The sequence below is a fragment of the Chironomus tepperi genome, unplaced genomic scaffold (genome assembly GCF_022539635.2).
Source record: "Chironomus tepperi strain 1889 unplaced genomic scaffold, CSIRO-AGI_Ctep_v1 contig_486, whole genome shotgun sequence".
In the NCBI taxonomy this organism is placed as follows: Eukaryota; Metazoa; Arthropoda; class Insecta; order Diptera; family Chironomidae; genus Chironomus; species Chironomus tepperi.
Genome location: NW_027226608.1, coordinates 1,306,399 through 1,323,136, shown reverse-complemented (window position 1 = coordinate 1,323,136; position 16,738 = coordinate 1,306,399). Strand labels below are relative to the sequence as shown.

At 38.0% G+C, this 16,738-nt stretch overlaps 5 protein-coding genes across 8 annotated transcripts in view; 3 read left to right on the top strand and 2 right to left on the bottom strand.

The window, feature by feature from the left end:
* The window catches only part of LOC139099828 (neuronal acetylcholine receptor subunit alpha-6-like), a 129,485-nt gene that overhangs the window by 15,774 nt on the left and 96,973 nt on the right, over positions 1-16,738 (bottom strand). The window contains exon 1 of one of the 2 annotated variants that reach the window (XM_070652368.1): positions 10,891-10,900. The exons of the other annotated variant lie outside the window; for it this stretch is intronic. The gene's annotated coding sequence lies outside the window, so the exon portion shown is untranslated. Of the gene's footprint in view, positions 1-10,890; positions 10,901-16,738 lie in introns of those variants that run through there. 2 annotated transcript variants of the gene reach the window in all.
* On the bottom strand, positions 261-1,983 carry LOC139099833 (protein FAM50 homolog). Its single transcript, XM_070652373.1, has 2 exons — positions 1,789-1,983; positions 261-1,372 (listed from the first exon to the last, which is right to left on the bottom strand). Exon 2 carries the CDS (start codon positions 1,334-1,336, stop codon positions 311-313), a length of 1,026 nt encoding a protein of 341 aa, XP_070508474.1. The 5' UTR covers positions 1,337-1,372; positions 1,789-1,983; the 3' UTR covers positions 261-310.
* Positions 2,062-5,233, top strand: LOC139099830 (zinc finger protein 664-like). Its single transcript, XM_070652371.1, has 4 exons — positions 2,062-3,427; positions 3,491-3,597; positions 4,388-4,582; positions 4,834-5,233. Exons 1-4 carry the CDS (start codon positions 2,933-2,935, stop codon positions 5,186-5,188), a joined length of 1,152 nt encoding a protein of 383 aa, XP_070508472.1. The 5' UTR covers positions 2,062-2,932; the 3' UTR covers positions 5,189-5,233.
* On the top strand, positions 5,371-10,144 carry LOC139099816 (sodium channel protein Nach-like). Of its 3 annotated transcripts, none has more exons than XR_011545367.1 (8): positions 5,371-5,955; positions 6,007-6,137; positions 6,707-7,327; positions 8,044-8,198; positions 8,339-8,486; positions 8,548-8,914; positions 9,816-9,945; positions 10,004-10,144. XR_011545367.1 is itself a non-coding variant. In XM_070652346.1 (8 exons), exons 1-7 carry the CDS (start codon positions 5,506-5,508, stop codon positions 9,911-9,913), a joined length of 1,782 nt encoding a protein of 593 aa, XP_070508447.1. In that variant the 5' UTR covers positions 5,371-5,505; the 3' UTR covers positions 9,914-9,945; positions 10,004-10,144. The 3 variants fall into 3 exon arrangements, 2 of the variants coding, with proteins under 2 accessions (XP_070508447.1, XP_070508446.1); XM_070652346.1 differs by having other exon boundaries at positions 8,548-8,726; XM_070652345.1 differs by having other exon boundaries at positions 8,548-9,945.
* Positions 10,005-11,881, top strand: LOC139099827 (sodium channel protein Nach-like). The gene is made up of 2 exons (XM_070652367.1): positions 10,005-10,383; positions 10,577-11,881. The coding sequence occupies exons 1-2, from the start codon at positions 10,064-10,066 to the stop codon at positions 11,484-11,486; spliced, it is 1,230 nt and encodes a 409-aa protein (XP_070508468.1). The 5' UTR covers positions 10,005-10,063; the 3' UTR covers positions 11,487-11,881.

The following is a 16,738-nucleotide window of genomic DNA, read 5'->3' as shown; positions in this document are numbered from 1 at the left end:
TTATTGCGCAGTTGTGTACAGATTGATGGTAAAGTCGTGCACAGCTTAAGTCTTGTGGTAATGAATGCAAATGCGTGTGTCTTTGGATGCTGCTTAATGCGTAGTCCAGTGAAGCTGGATGCGTAGTTCTGCGCATTTTCAGTGAGAGGTTCAAAACTCAATTATTTAATAATCTACAAATTTATTTCTTTCCTAAATTCACCATCCTTCACAAATTCCTGAAAAAAATCCCCAATCATGACCCCAAATAAATACATTAATTCAATTATTTCTAAAAATTCTTTATTAACATCCAAAAAAAATGACTTTTTTACTTCTCCTTCTTATCCTTATAAGTATATTTATCATAACTCTTTGTCGGATCAAATGGTTCCCATCGACTAGCTGGAAATATATGCTTATTTCTCTCATACCAACTTCTCAACAGCACTTTACCAGCATGTGATTCTTCCTTCTCAACAGTCGCATCCGATATCATACGAATGTCATCCTTAACATCAAATTGAAACAATGGACCTGATTTACCGCGTGCCTTAGTGACTATAAAGTCATAAAATGTGTAATGTTGTGGAAGTATCAAGTCTTCCTTAACGTACATCAACTGATCAGCTGAGACTGTCTTTAGCTCCGGAAATTCCTTCCTCAGGACCTCATCCAGTGCCTTTTGCAGGAACTGATAAATTGAATTGCCTTTCCTCATCTTAAGTGCCTTCCTATGTCCACTTCCATCCCAATATGAAAATGTAATTTCAATTTCTTCATCCTTTAAGCTTGTCTGCTTTACGACCCATTCCTGCCGCAGTTCCTCCCTCAGCTTATTCTCAGCTTCCTCACGTTCCCGATCAGGCAGGAAGCTCGTGTCCACATTTGGATTCTTTTTAATTTTCTTCTTGACTGGTTCGTGTTCGGACCACTTTTGGTTGCTGTCTGATGATTCGCAGTCGTCGTCTTCCTCCTCATCCTCGTCAAGTTTGAAGGATAATGCCTGGATCTGCTTCCGTTGCTTTGACTTTTCAGCCTCTTTTGCTTCCAATTGCTTTAATTTTTCGGAATGCTTTTCCATTTCCTTTCGGGCAAGCTTCTTTTCGCGTTCCTGAACCATTGTCTCCTGCTTTGCCTTCATCTCGTCTAAGGTCACGAGACCTACGGTACTGACTTTGAGTTGCATCTCGACGGCATCGATGTGTGCTGCAAATTTACTGTCTATGTTTTGAACTTTCATTTCTTCTTCGATTTTCTTTTTGCGAAGTTCGGCTTCTTGTTGTTGGAGTTCACGCTTTTTGATGAGTTGCATTGCACGGCCAGCTTCACTGGCTGCTCCTTTGTAGTGAGCCATGGTTTAGTGGTGATGAGATGTTTGGGTTGTTAGGTACTGAAAAATGAGAAATGAAATGTTGAATTAGATTTTGTGGATGTAAGGATGAAGATTAGAGCAAGAATTGACAGATCCTGGATAGGACAAGTCAGTTAGTCGATATGAGGTTCAGAATCAGGTCAAAGTGACTCTGGAATTGGTTTCTTAAGCTACACGGAGTATCCTACACTAAATTACACAGTTAGGCTGAGATTATTCCACTCCATGTCCTATTTTAGGTACCCATGAGCTGAAGAAGGGGTAGGGTGTGATATCCGAAGTAGTTGAGGATATCTCGGATAGTAGAGGATATCCAGGGTTCGGTAGGATAACCCGAGTAGTAGAGTATATCCAAGATTGTGGAGAATATACAGTCTTTACTGAACTAAATCTACAATTGAGTATAATTTGACATTTTTCTAGAAATTTCTTACCTAATTTTGCTATAAATTGCTTAAATATCCTTGTTTTAAGCTTTGACTTGATGATCCGGAACTTGACCAACTTTATGCAATCAGCTTTGATTCCTTTTTGATTCCAAATTCCTCAATTCCTCAATATTTTATACAATTTTACTTCAAAAACAGAATAAAAAGTTTCTAAAATTGTAAATAAAAACAAAAATCTGAGAATTTGTAAGGTTTTTGAACATTTTAGGGCACTTTTTTGAGATTCTGACGGCAATTGTTGCACAAAATTTAGTTCTGAACGGAATCTTTGGATTGTTTTGTAAACAAAAATAAAGGAAATTTGGATAAAAAGTGGAATTTTTATGAAAAAAATTGAGTTTTGTATCATTTGACATGGATTAAATTGGATTTTATAAGGAATTCAGTGTAAATTGATCAATAGAAGTGGATATGATGTACAAATTTGAATTATGTCAGTGAAATTTTAAGATTTGATATGAAAAAGTGATCAAAATATCGAAAAATTCCACAAAAAGTCAAAATATGTCAAAATTTGATGTCAATTTGTGATTATTTGAGAAATTAGAGCAGAATTTCCATCAAAAATCACAAGAAAATATCCAAAAGTGATCAAAAGTCCAACATCAGACCTTCAAGTCAACTTGGGGTACAATCAGTGGAGAAGAAGGTCGAGCAACAACACCAGAAACTAGCAGGAACTAGCCATTTTGACCAGGAACAGTTGATCAATAGGAGCTTATCCCCATCAACCGTCGAGTCAACACCTAAACCCAACCCCAAATCCCTTCGACCTTCAATTTAACCCCACATCCCTTCAACCTTTGGATCAACACCTAGATCCAACTTCACGTCCACCCCAACACTCGGGTCAACTACTAAACCCAATCCGACATCCGTCCAACCTCCAAGTCTACTCCTGAACCCAACCCCACATCTCCCTAATCTTCCAATCAAAATCTAAGCCCAACCCCACATCCCCTCGAACTCTGAGTCTACACTTGAGTCAAACCCCACATCCCTCCAACCTTCGAGTCATCACCTAAACCCAACTACCTTCTCCCCAGCCCTTGATTCTTTACCTAACCCTCCCCCACATCCTTCCTAACCCATCAACTCCCATCCATCACCCACCCTACCATTCAACCCAATGGAAACCAGCTATCGTCTCAACAATAAAGTCTGTCGAGTTTGTCTCGAAGAAGGCATATTCACATCCATATTTAGTGCTGAATTTGCCGTCTCACCATTCATCATGCTCCAAACACTCGACCTCAAAGTCTACGAAAGTGACCCAAATCTCCCAATAGGTATCTGCAACAACTGCTACTACCGACTGTCACTTGCCTATCATTTTAAGCAGCAATGTGAAAATTCGGACCTAAGATTGCGACAATATTTTGGAATTAGAATTTTTGATACGAAACGTGATGCAACGACAATGACGGATGTGTATAAGGATGTTAGTAAAGAAGATGATGAGATGAAGCAGAAGGTAAAGACAAAAAGACGTAGTCGATATAAGCCGAAGACGGAATTGAAGAAACGTGGACCTAAGCCGACACCAAAAGTTGTTCATCAATGTTATCAGTGCAATAAGACATTCAAGTGCTTGGCACAGCTGCAGATGCACTTGAGGACACATGTGAGTATGAATAGTTGGGATTTGTGGCTTATTTTGGAGTTGATGACCATTTTTGGGTTACAGACCGGTGAGAAGCCATTCCAGTGTGACTATTGTAATAGAAGATTCGCTCAGAAGCATAATTTGATCATTCATGTCCGGATTCATACTGGGGATAAGCCATTTGTATGGTAAGTGAGGTTAAGTGTCCTTTGGGGTCCATAGGAGTCCATAGGGCTTCATAGGAGTCCATAGGGCTTCATAGGAGTCCATAGGGATCAGTAGGAGTCCATAGGGCTTCATAGGAGTCCATAGGGCTTCATAGGAGTCCATAGGGCTTCATAGGAGTCCATAGGGCTTCATAGGAGTCCATAGGGCTTCATAGGAGTCCATAGGGCTTCATAGGAGTCCATAGGGCTTCATAGGAGTCCATAGGGCTTCATAGGAGTCCATAGGGCTTCATAGGAGTCCATAGGGCTTCATAGGAGTCCATAGGGCTTCATAGGAGTCCATAGGGATCAGTAGGAGTCCATAGGGCTTCATAGGAGTCCATAGGGCTTCATAGGAGTCCATAGGGCTTCATAGGAGTCCATAGGGCTTCATAGGAGTCCATAGGGCTTCATAGGAGTCCATAGGGCTTCATAGGAGTCCATAGGGATCAGTAGGAGTCCATAGGGCTTCATACGAGTCCATAGGGCTTCATACGAGTCCATAGGGCTTCATACGAGTCCATAGGGCTTCATAGGAGTCCGTAGGGCTTCATAGGAGTCCGTTGGGCTTCATAGGAGTCCGTTGGGCTTCATAGGAGTCCATAGGGCTTCATAGGAGTCCATAGGGCTTCATAGGAGTCCATAGGGCTTCATAGGAGTCCATAGGGCTTCATAGGAGTCCATTGGGATCCATAGGAGTCCAAAGGGATCCATAGGAGTCCATAAGGATCCTTAAGAGACCCAAAAATTAACCAAAAAATCTCATTTCCAGTGAAATCTGTTCAAAGCAATTCTCAGCACACGGTAACTTCATAGCCCATAAGAAGATCCACTCTGGGGTTCGTGATCATATCTGTCCTGTATGCAATAAGACGTTTATTACGTCATCTGATATGTCAAGACATTTATCAACACATACGGGATTGAAGAATTTTATTTGTGATATTTGCAATAAGGCTTTTACAAGGTAGGTTGAGTATTTGATAAATTTTGGCCAAAAAAAAATTGAGTGCGCAAGGTTGCGCCATTAATGGCGTACACTTGCGCATGTGGGTGCGTAGATTTGGACATATAATTATTTCTATTTCTTGAGATCAGTCTTGCATTTTCAATTATTCCAGATGCGCATGCCTGCGCACATGGTTGCGCAACTTTAAAAATTGGAAATGAAAGCCTAATCTCTTAAAAATCATTTCTAATCCTCTAAATTCCAAACAGAAATCGTGACATGGTCATGCATAAGCGTAAAATTCATCTCAACGAACGCGCTGCCGTGCCAAACATCAAATGTACTGAATGTAGAAAAGTATTTCCAACCGGTGAAAGTCTTCAACTACATGTATCAAAGGAACATGTTCATCTCCCACAACAAGTACAGATTGGCATTCCAGAACTTCCACCGAATCTCGAACAGCACTCAATTCATCATAATCTACCGGGTCCACATCATCTTCATCATCCGCATCATCATCAGGCATTGATCCAAGCACCACTACTTCCGCCACATCCTGGTATGATGGTGGCATCATCGAGTGTTGGTTATCATCCTCATCAAAGGCTTCATCCTTATTAAGAAATTAGAATTAATTTTTGAATAAAATAAAATGTTAAAAAAGGAGCAATCTAGACTTATGATTGCTTATGCTATCTAGGTTACTCTACCTATGGGTATTGTAGGATATGGTAGCGTATGGTAGAGTATGGTAGGGTATGGTAGGGTATAGTAGGGTATGGTAGGGTATGGTAGCGTATGGTAACGTATGGTTGGGTATTGTTCGGTATGGTAGGGTGTTGTTAGGTATGGTTGCGTATGTTAAAGCATGGTTGCGTATGACAAGGCATGATAGGGCAAGGTTGAGTATGGTTAAGAATAATAGCGTATATTAGCGTATGGTACAGTATGGTACAGTATGGTACAGTATGGTACAGTATGGTAGCGTATGGTTGGGTATGGTAGGGTATGGTAGGGTAAAATACATAGCTACAACCCTGCTAGAATATCAAACTACAAATCTGATCAAAAATTTACAGAATTTTCAACACGAAACAGCATTTTTCCTCATAAAACTGGATATAATTGACAAAATAGCCTCAAATATTGCCATTGGCACTCCAAAAATGAAGTTAAGAACACCAAAAGCCTTCTGCTCAGAATCATCAATTCACGGAATTCCATATTTCAGCAACAATGACATTAATTTATCCGAAAAAGTTTTTTGGGCAGTTGTGACAATAATTTCATTCATTTGTTGCTTACTGCTGATTGGTAAAATTATGGTGATGGTCAAAGAAGACTTGACTGTAACTTACACGTCAGATAATTCAGTTCCAGTTACTCAGGTAATATTGAGTTGAGAATTTTAAGGATAATGACTTAATGCATTGTTACAGATTCCATTTCCATCAGTCACAGTTTGCTTTGAATTGATGCATTTTGGTAATGTTACATACTCAAGGTATCATGTCGTTAAGGAACAGTTGGAAAATGGTGAAATTACTGTTGATGACTTGACTGAGGATGAGTAAGTCTTTGGGGGTTGATTTCTTTGGTCGTTGGACGGTATAGTGTACGTACACAAGAGGTGTATATCCTACACTGCACTACCTAGCCCTACCTCTACTCTACCTATCTATGTAGGATTGATAACCCCGGAGTAAAATCCCCGGTGTAGATTCCCTGGGGTAAAATGCCTGGGGTAAAATGCCCAGGGTAAAATGCCTGAGGTAGAATGCCTGGGGTAAAATACCTGGGGTTAAAATTCCTGGGGTTAAATTGCCTGGGGTTAAATTGCCTGGGGTAAAATGACTGGGGTTAAATTCCTGGGGTTAAAATGCCTGGGGTAAAATGCCTGAGGTTAAAATGCCTGTGGTTAAATTGCCTGGGGTATAATGCCTGGGGTTAAAATGCCTGGGGTTAAATTGCCTGGGGTAAAATTGCCTGGGGTAAAATGCCTGGGGTTAAAATGGCTGGGGTAAAATGCCCGGGTTAGGATAAGGTAGGATATCTGGGGTAGGATAGGGTAGGGTACGGTACCATACCATCCACCCAAGAAATCAGCATCTAAATTGACTCAAATTTGACTATTTTCAGGCTTCGAACCCTCCAAGCCATCAGCCTCGTCATATCCGATGACTTCTTACTCCACTACAATGTCTCAAGAATCCCAACCGACGATATTGCTGATCAAATTGAAGCCATCACCTTATCACTTCGTCATTTAATTGTAACAAGCACATTTAGTGACATTTATGCTACATTATTCTCAAAAATTGTTGGACCTAGTGGCATATGCTACAACTTTAACATGGTTGATGCACAAAATTTATATAAAAATATAAAAAATTCACCAAAAATGTTTAAGTATGTCCACAATATTTTGTATTTTACGCGTGTTGAGAAGTTCTTGCGATCACCGATGCAGTACAAGGACCTTAATCTGTCAAATCCATTAAAATTGACACTGGCTGATTCACATTTTGAGTTGAGGATCCTCAAACAGGATAAAACAATGAGGAATACACTTGACAACATGCTGAACACTTATGATTATTACAAGTTTGCATCCCCAAGGGTCTACATCAATAATCCATACGAGATCTACAATAGGGACTTTAGTTCTTATTATAGTAATCGATATAGTAAGGTTATGTATGTTGTTGAACCTAAGCAGATCTTAATCGATGATAATTTAAAGGATTATGGACCTGATGCGTGAGTAGTTATAGCAGTGGTGGACAATATTGGAGCAACCTGTGTGACATGGCACATCTTAGTGAAAAGCTTGGTTTGAAATCACACACGACATATGGTTCGTGTCATTTTCAAAAATTTACATAATGTCTAAGCAATATGTCGCGTCACACATATTGTGCAACACTATGTCGCAACATACATGTTGTACAACATTATGTCGCGTCACACAGGATTCTCACCACTTTGTCACGTCATACAGATTGCCCATTACTGTGTCGCGTCACAATACGTTGTGCAACACTATGTCGCGTCACACATGCTGTGCAACATAATGTCGTGTCACACATGTTTCTCACCACTATGTCGCGTCATAGAGGTTGTCCATCACTGTGTCACGTCACACAGGTTGCTTACCACTGTGTCGTGTCACACAGGTTGTGATTCACTTAGTTAAGGTGATTCATGGATAGGGAATGTTTGGGAATTACGGAACTCTTTGGAACTTCCTTGGACTACATGAATTTGAAGGTCATTTTTGTGTTACATAGCTTCTAAACATTTCCCAAAATTCCATGACATTCTGCCATTTTATCATCAAATATTCAATCAAATGGCATTGACATAAATCCTGAAAAATACTACAAAAATGTCATTTAATATCAACAAATCACAAACAGCCATACTATTCAGCATCGAGATCACAAACTAATCAATAATTGCATGCTTATTTTCAGACGCGGATGCTACTTTGTTGCTGATGGCATTGAACATGGCGAAGATGAGAGAAATTTGAAATATTTTAATATTTATACAAAAGGAAACTGCAAGCAGGAATGCCTGATTAATCGGACATTGGAAGTTTGTGGATGTGTACAATTTTTCATGATTCGTGAGTGACTTTTAACCTTAAAATTGAGCAACATAACCTCAAAATTGAGCAACTTAACCTCAAAATTGAGCAACTTAACCTCAAAATTGAGCAACATAACCTCAAAATTGGCAACTTAACCTCAAAATTTCTCAATCCAGGTGATGAATCTACTCGAGTCTGTGGAATCCATGACATGGCATGCTACAAAGATGTCGAAGCTGAGCAGAACAGTGAGGATTTATGCAAATGTTATCCATCCTGTGGTGAAATTGTCTACAATGTTCAGAGAATTATACCAGATTATGTGTAAGTCAATGCCTACCATGATGACTATTTCATCAAAATTCACCAAAATTTTCATCCACAGAAAACGAGTTCCTTTAGAGTTCTTCAGTGAGTTTCTTGAGAAAACCAGGAAAGATAACGTCGACTCATGCACAATTGTCAAATTTCGATCAATTTCATATTTTCCGTACGTCCTGAAGCGTCAATTTACTGAAATTGACTTTATAGCATACACTGGCGGTGCATTTGGACTGTTTTTGGGTATATCGATATTGTCATTTGTTGAGATTGTTTACTACTCAACACTTAGGATCATTTTTAACTGGTTGAGGAATAAAAAGAAGAGAATGCAAATTGGTGCTAAAGATTTTAGTGAATCTGATGAGACAAAGATGAATTATGTGATTTTTTACTTCAATATTTCAACTATTCATGGAATGAGTCAAATTGTAATGAAGCATCGGAGTCTGATTGAAAGATATTCACTCGGATTCACTCGGATTCACTCGGATTCACTCGGATTCACTCGGATTCACTCGGATTCACTCGGATTCACTCGGATTCACTCGGATTCACTCGTTTCCACTCGGATTCACTCGTATTCAACTCGGATTCACTTGTTTTCAACTCGTATTCACTCGTATTTACTCGGATTCACTCGGATTCACTCGTATTCACTCGTATTCCACTCGGATTCATTCGGATTTACTCGTATTTCACTCGGATTCACTCGGATTCACTCGGATTCACTCGGATTCACTCGGATTCACTCGGATTCACTCGTTTCCACTCGGATTCACTCGTATTCAACTCGGATTCACTTGTTTTCAACTCAGATTCACTCGTATTTACTCGGATTCACTCGGATTCACTCGTATTCCACTCGGATTCATTCGTATTCACTCGTATTCCACTCGGATTCATTCGGATTTACTCGTATTTCACTCGGATTCACTCGGATTCACTCGGATTCACTCGGATTCACTCGGATTCACTCGTTTCCACTCGGATTCACTCGTATTCAACTCGGATTCACTTGTTTTCAACTCAGATTCACTCGTATTTACTCGGATTCACTCGGATTCACTCGTATTCCACTCGGATTCATTCGGATTTACTCGTATTTCACTCGGATTCACTCGGATTCCAATCGGATCAACTCGAATTCACTCGGATTCAACTCGTATTCACTCGGTTTAACTCGGATTGATCCAAATCCATCCGAATTCATCCGAAACTATCCGAATTTATCCGAAACCATCCGAATCCATCCGAATCCATCCATATCAACCCATATTCACCTGGAAGTTTACCAAATCTTGACAATTTCCTTTTTTTCTACAAATTTAGGATGTTTTGGTTCCTTTGTCTTGGATTTTCACTCCTCTACTGCGGAATATCATCATATGAGATGTACGAGAAGTTTGAACAAGCCACAATTGCCATAACTTATGATTCTGACGAGAGTTCTGTTGAAACTGTAAATTTACTCCATTTTCATTAAGTCAAAAATACCAAAAAATTTCAAATTATTTCAGATTCCATTTCCGGCAATTTTCCTGTCACCAGAAGTAGTCATACCTTATCAGTTAGTGTCAATGGCATGGACTGGACATGTACAAGGAATAGAACAAAGCATGGTTTTTGCTTTTTGGGATCGTAGGAGCATTTTGCATAGATATTTGGTTCCATCGCTCCTTTGTAACTATAGATTTGCATTGGATCCACTACGAGACATGGATGTGGGCTTTAAGAATGCTTTAACGTGGCTGATATTCATGGAAACAAAGGGTTATTGGTTCAGGAATCAAGCTGTCATTTGGAATGATAAATATCGTCCGGAAATGATTGAATTTTTAGGACGCAATGGATATGGATTTGCATTTAATATGATGACTGATAAGATGTATCAGAAAGGGTAAGATAACCTCAAAATTGAGCAACTTACCCTCAAAATTGAGCAACTTACCCTCAAAATTGAGCAACTTAACCTCAAAATTGAGCAGCATAACCTCAAAATTGAGCAACTTAACCTCAAAATTGAGCAACTTAACCTCAAAATTGAGCAACTTAACCTCAAAATTCACTTTCTAACCTCAAAATTCCTTCAGTGTTTCAGAGAACTTTACGGATGTCCTCCTTAAGCACACCTTCAACATCAGCGAAGAGTCGAAACATTTAGATCCAATACCGTACCAAAGCTACCCGCTTTATGGACATGGAAGATCTAACCTCAAAATGATACTCGAAAAGAACAGATACATTGAGTATAGGAGCATATGCTACCCACTATACTTCAGTGTATATCTACCATTCGAGTTTCCTGGCGAGTACGAACACGACACAACAAATAAATTTTACTATGGACAGGACCTGGATGTGCTGATTACACCTGAAGTCATCAAATCTGACGAGAGTTTGAGGAAATTTCCACCTGAAAAACGGAACTGCTATTTTGAGGGTGAAAAAGTGCTGAAAATGTTCAAAATTTACACAAGAAAGAACTGCGAAATGGAATGTCTGACAAACTTCTACCTGGAACTGAACGAGACCCAATGCGTGCCTTACTACGTCATCCGCAATCAAACCCACAAAATCTGTCAAATTGAGAAGAATTTTGATATAATTTTTAGAAAATATCAATTTTTACAGACTTTATCTCGTGAAAAGAAATTTACAAAGCCATATTTAGACACGTGTGGATGTCTTGACAGTTGCAATGAAGTCCAATACACAGTCGATGTCATTGACACGCGACTACCGGGTGGAATTACAGACGATGACAATGCAACAATGACAATCACATTCAGATATAAAAATGATAAATTTTTGCCACTTGTACGTCGAATTTCCTTCACATTTGATGACTTTTTGTGTCAGGCTGGTGGACTTCTTGGACTTTATGCTGGAATTTCGGCACTTTCGGTTGTTGAGTTGCTGTATTTTATCACAATAAGGCCAATTTTTAATGCTTATCGATGGATAATGAGGAAAGTGTTCAAGGGAAGGGGTAAGAGTTAAGAAAGATGCGCAGAGTGCGCAATATGCGCAGTGAGCGAATAGTGCGCAGAGTGAGGAATAAAATGCAAAGACACAACAGTTATTAGATCACTATGATGAGCTTTTTTGAATCAATAAAAATTATAAATAATCACAAAAAATGACTTAAATCACAAAAAAATCTTCAATTTATTACTCAATTTTTAGATTTATAAATGTTTACAGCATCACGTGCGAATACCAAACCAGCAAAAATGAAAAACACACCAACCAGAATTCCACAAATCATCAAAATCCAAAAATATTTTCCACGTTTAATTTCAACTTTCTTCATTTCAATTTTTTCAAATTCTTCCTCAGTTTGTTGACAGCACTTGATTATTGTTTGCTTTAAAATGTCAAATTGACCATATTCATAATCCTTTTTAATGCATGCATTAGCTCCTATATCAAATGTCATTAAATGATTTAAATTCTCAACAATATTTGGATGAATATAGTCAATATCATTATTTGAAATTCCGACATAATATAATAATGGATTGTACTTAAATAAATCTTGCTCCAGCACTTGAATGTCGTTAAATTCCAAATTTAAATATGCCAATTTTGGATATACCTTCAAGTCATTTTGTGTTATTTCCTTTAAGTCGCAATGTGCAATTTCCAAATTATTTAAATCTGGAAAAAAATCCACAATTCCATTCGGTAAATACCACATAGATTTACCCACAATGATTAATCTTGATACATTCATACTGGATATGCCATAATAATCATCTTCACCATTTTTAACATAATCCAGCATAAATCCACGTGATCTAATGTTAAAGTCATTAAGTACATCACATGCATAAAAGGCTCCACTTGTTGAATTACTTATTTTGTAACTAAAATATCCATACATGCAGGATATGATGAATCCAGATGTAATATTGAAGGAACTAATGAGGCTGAGGATGGTGACACATGTCAACTGTATATTCATGTCTTTTGCTTATTAGAATATCAACAATTATTAGAATTTAAACAATTTTAAGGACAATTCTGCACTTGAAGTCGATACTATGACTGCCAATTCCCTTATGACATGTTATTTTGCAGTAATTTAGTCCATATCGTGATTAAAGTTGACTCATGTTGATGTTTATCAGACAAAATGTTAGAATTTGTGCAATAGTTTTCAGAAAAATAGCTGAAAATCAGAAAAATCGTAGGATTTGCAAAAAAATTAGATGCGCATAGTTGCGCAGCAGTTTGGCGCATAGTTGCGCAGTAGATCTGAACTATGAAAAAGTCAGTAGACATTCTGGATGACCTTCTGGATGACCCTTTGGATGACCCTCTAAATGACCCTCTGGATAACCCTCTGGATGACCCTCAGGATGACCTTTTAATTTTTACATTTCCCTCATCATTCTCCTCATTATCCATCGATAAAAATTTAAAATCGGCCTTATTGTAACAAAATACAGCAACTCAACAACCGAAAGTGCCGAAATTCCAGCATAAAGTCCAAGAAGTCCGCCAGCTTGTCCCAAAAACTTGTCAAATGTGAAGGAAATTCGACGAACAAGTGGCAAAAATTTGTCATTTTTATATCTGAATGTGATTGTCATGGTTGCATTGTCTTTGTCCTTATTCTCGCCAGGAATTTTGGATTCTATGACTTCTATGCTGTACTGGATGTCGTTGCATGAGTCCAGACATCCGCAATTTTCCAAATAAGCCTTGTCATAATCTGTGCGATAATCTTTTTGGTAAAAGTCAAATAAATTAAGTGTTACGTTATAATACTTAATGACTGGACAGACTGGATGAGTTTCGTTGCGGATGACATAGTAAGGCACGCATTGGGTCTGATTATTTTGATAATAATACTCAGCAAGACATTCCATTTCGCAGTTATTTCTTGTATAAATTTTGAACATTTTCAGGACTTTTTCGCCCTCAAAGTAGCAGTTCCGTTTTTCAGGTGGAAATGCCCTCAAATTTTCATCAGATTTGATGACTTCTGGTGTAATCAGCACTTCTAAATCTTGTCCATAAAAGAAATCAAATGAATTGTCGTCGTTAATATCCTTTGGCATTTCAAATGGCGAATGTACGTTAAAAAATGGAAATTGACAGATATCTTTATAGTTTGTATAGTAATTTTTAGTAAACTTGAACTTTAAGGTGGATGTCCTCTTAGCAGTTAGTGGATATGACTGGTATGGCATTAGTTTAAGATGCATTGAGTCTTCATGAATGTCAAACTTGGAGCTACCCCAAATTTTAGTGAAATTTTGCGAAGTTCTGTGGATTTTTTGGTTGATTTTTAGGTTAGAATTGCTGAGTGGACATAAATACGTTAGAACTAGTCATCAAATGGACATCAACTTGCAATCAACTTGCCTTCAACTTGACACCATCTTGACATCAGCCTGCATTCAACTTGCCTTCTACTTGCAAGCAACTTGACATCAACTTGCAAGCAACTTGACATCAACTTGCAAGCAACTTGACATAAACTTGCAAGCAACTTGACATTAGCTTGCAATCAACTTGACATCAACTTACTATCAACTTGACATCAACTTGCATGCAACTTGACATCAACTAGTTCTAACGTACTTTTGTCCACTCAGAATCACCAAGTTCCACTCACCCATTCTTAAACATCCTCGCCGGTTCCAACATATTAAATGCAAATCCAAATCCACTTCGTCCAATAAAATTAATCATTTCAGCCCTAAATTCATCATCCCATACTGCATATTGCTCCGATACCCAATCAATTTTATCATACAGGAACAAATGATGAACTATATCATATTTAACAAATGGATGTGGATACGTTATATACTTAAGGTTCATCAAAACATAACTAAAGCTGCACATGAATGAGTTGGTGATGTAACTGCAAATAAGGATGGACATTAGGGGATGCAGGTCGGCAATTGCAGGTCACATACTTGAACAACATTCCAGACATCCAAAGGTAAAAGAATTTTGAGGTTATGTCATTGAATCTCCTTGCAGTAACGATATCATGTATGAGATAGTTATTCCAGACCAGAACTTCCGGTGTGAAGTAAACAGCTGGAAATGGAATCTAAAAGATCAAAATTTAGTCTAAATTAAGTTATGTCCTTCAAAATTGTTGACTCATCCTTACAGTATCAATTGAACTCTCGTCAGAATCATAAGTGATGGCAATCGATGCTTCCTCAAACTTGCTGTACATCTCGTATGAGGATATTCCACAGTAGAACAGCGAAAGTCCAAGTACAAGGAACCAAAACATTCTGAAATTGAGGTTCAGGGGTTATGACTGGGATTCCCGACTGCCCCGGGGTATGAGGTGGATGAATTTGACTTCCGACCACCCCGAGGGAGACTCCCTGGACATCCTGGACATCCTGGAGGCTCCCCAGACCAACTTACCTTTCAACATAATGCCTATAATCCATAACAATTTGACTCATTCCATGAACTGTCGAAATACTAAAATAATATGTCAAGTAACTCCATTTTGACTTCCTAGTTCCGTCCATATTATCCACAGTTCCAACTTTATTTCCATTTCCTTTAGACAATGACCATTTAAACATAAGCCGCATTGTAAAGTAATAAAAGATTTCAATGAAGGAATTGATGGATATTCCCAAAAATAGACCAAAGGCACCGCCAGTGTAGGAAATAAAGTCAAGTTCCGTAAATTGACGCTTTAATATGAACGGAAAGAATGAAATTGAATTGAATTTGACAGTTGCGTGACATAATAGCTTGCGAGGTCTTGTCCGTTCCACAAAACTATCAAAATAGTACAATGGAATTGGTTTTCTGAAAATAAAGGAATTAGGAAGTAGCTTTAGGTGCCAAAATCAATTCTTACACATAAGATAGCACAGATTGTTTCACATTATAGTCAATTTCACCACAATACGGATAACAATTGCATAAATCCACACCATCAAGCTCATTTTCAACTTGTTTATAGCATGCCATGTCATGAAGTCCACAGACTCGAGTTGTGTTGTCATCTAAAGTAAAGATTTGATGAGAATTTTGAGGTTAGGTTAGGAATTTTTAGGTTAAGTTGCTCAATTTTGAGGTTAGGTTGCTCAATTTTGAGGTTAAGTTGCTCAATTTTGAGGTTAAGTTGCTCAATTTTGAGGTTAAGTTGCTCAATTTTGAGGTTAAGTTGCCAATTTCAAGGTTAAAAGTCACTCACGAATCATGAAAAATTGAACACATTCACAAACTTCCAATGTCCTATTAATCAGGCATTCCTGCCTGCAGTTCCCTTTTGTATAAATACTAAAATATTTCAAATTCCTCTCATTTTCACCATGTTCAATGCCATCAGCTGCAAAGTAGCATCCGCGTCTGAAAGTAGTCACAATAAATCATGTCATAATCTCAAAATGCAGAGTTTTGAGTCTGGACTTCAGTGGATGCACCTCCACATTGCAGTCCTGCCAACTCTGTCACCTCCTCATGCCTACCTATCCGGTCCAAAATCCTTCAAATTATCATCAATAATCATCTGCTTTGGATCCAAAATGTACACAATTTTACTTTCTGGATGATTATAGTAAGATATTGAGTCACGACTATAAAGTTCATATGGATTGTGGATGTAAATCTTTGGATTTATAAACTTATAATAATCATATGTCTTTGTTAGGTCTGAAACAGATTGTTTTAATCCTTTTGTAGCTTCCGGCAGCTTAATAAGATAATTTGACCTCGGTTCCCTCAAACTCATCGGATTTGTAAGGTTCAACCTACTTGCTTGCATTGGTGACCGTAAATATTTTTCAATTCTTTGATTATATCCAATATTATGTCTATATCTAAATTCTTTTGGGACATTTTGGATATTTTTGTATAACTTATTGGCACCAATCGTGTTGAAGTTAAAGCAAAGTCCATTGGGACCGACTACTTTGGCTAAATATCCAATTATAATATCACTAAATACAGATATTAGAGTCAATTTATAAAATGATAAAGTAAACCGATTCATATGACTGACAATGTCATCTGTTGGGATTCTGGACACATTGTAGCTTAGTAAGTAGTCATCGGATATGATAAGACCAATGGCTTGCAGGTTCATCAGCCTGAAATTGAGGTTTATTTGAGTTTTGGGATGTAAATGTTGAATTTTCACTTACTGATCTTCTGACAGGTCATCTACTGTGATATTTCCAATTTGTAGCTGTTCCTTTATCTCATGATAGATTGATCGGGTATCATCACCATACACAATAAGGTCAAAG

Excerpts from the sequence above, each read along its gene's own strand:
- LOC139099833 (XM_070652373.1), bottom strand. The coding sequence starts at position 1,336 with ATGGCTCACTACAAAGGAGCAGCCAGTGAAGCTGGCCGTGCAATGCAA.
- LOC139099830 (XM_070652371.1), top strand. The coding sequence starts at position 2,933 with ATGGAAACCAGCTATCGTCTCAACAATAAAGTCTGTCGAGTTTGTCTC. Across the intron at positions 3,428-3,490 it reads AGATGCACTTGAGGACACAT|ACCGGTGAGAAGCCATTCCA; the intron begins GTGAGTATGAAT and ends TTTGGGTTACAG. Across the intron at positions 4,583-4,833 it reads TGCAATAAGGCTTTTACAAG|AAATCGTGACATGGTCATGC; the intron begins GTAGGTTGAGTA and ends AATTCCAAACAG.
- LOC139099816 (XM_070652345.1), top strand. The coding sequence starts at position 5,506 with ATGGTACAGTATGGTACAGTATGGTACAGTATGGTACAGTATGGTAGC. Across the intron at positions 5,956-6,006 it reads ATTCAGTTCCAGTTACTCAG|ATTCCATTTCCATCAGTCAC; the intron begins GTAATATTGAGT and ends GCATTGTTACAG. Across the intron at positions 6,138-6,706 it reads GATGACTTGACTGAGGATGA|GCTTCGAACCCTCCAAGCCA; the intron begins GTAAGTCTTTGG and ends GACTATTTTCAG.
- LOC139099827 (XM_070652367.1), top strand. The coding sequence starts at position 10,064 with ATGGCATGGACTGGACATGTACAAGGAATAGAACAAAGCATGGTTTTT. Across the intron at positions 10,384-10,576 it reads GATAAGATGTATCAGAAAGG|TGTTTCAGAGAACTTTACGG; the intron begins GTAAGATAACCT and ends AAATTCCTTCAG.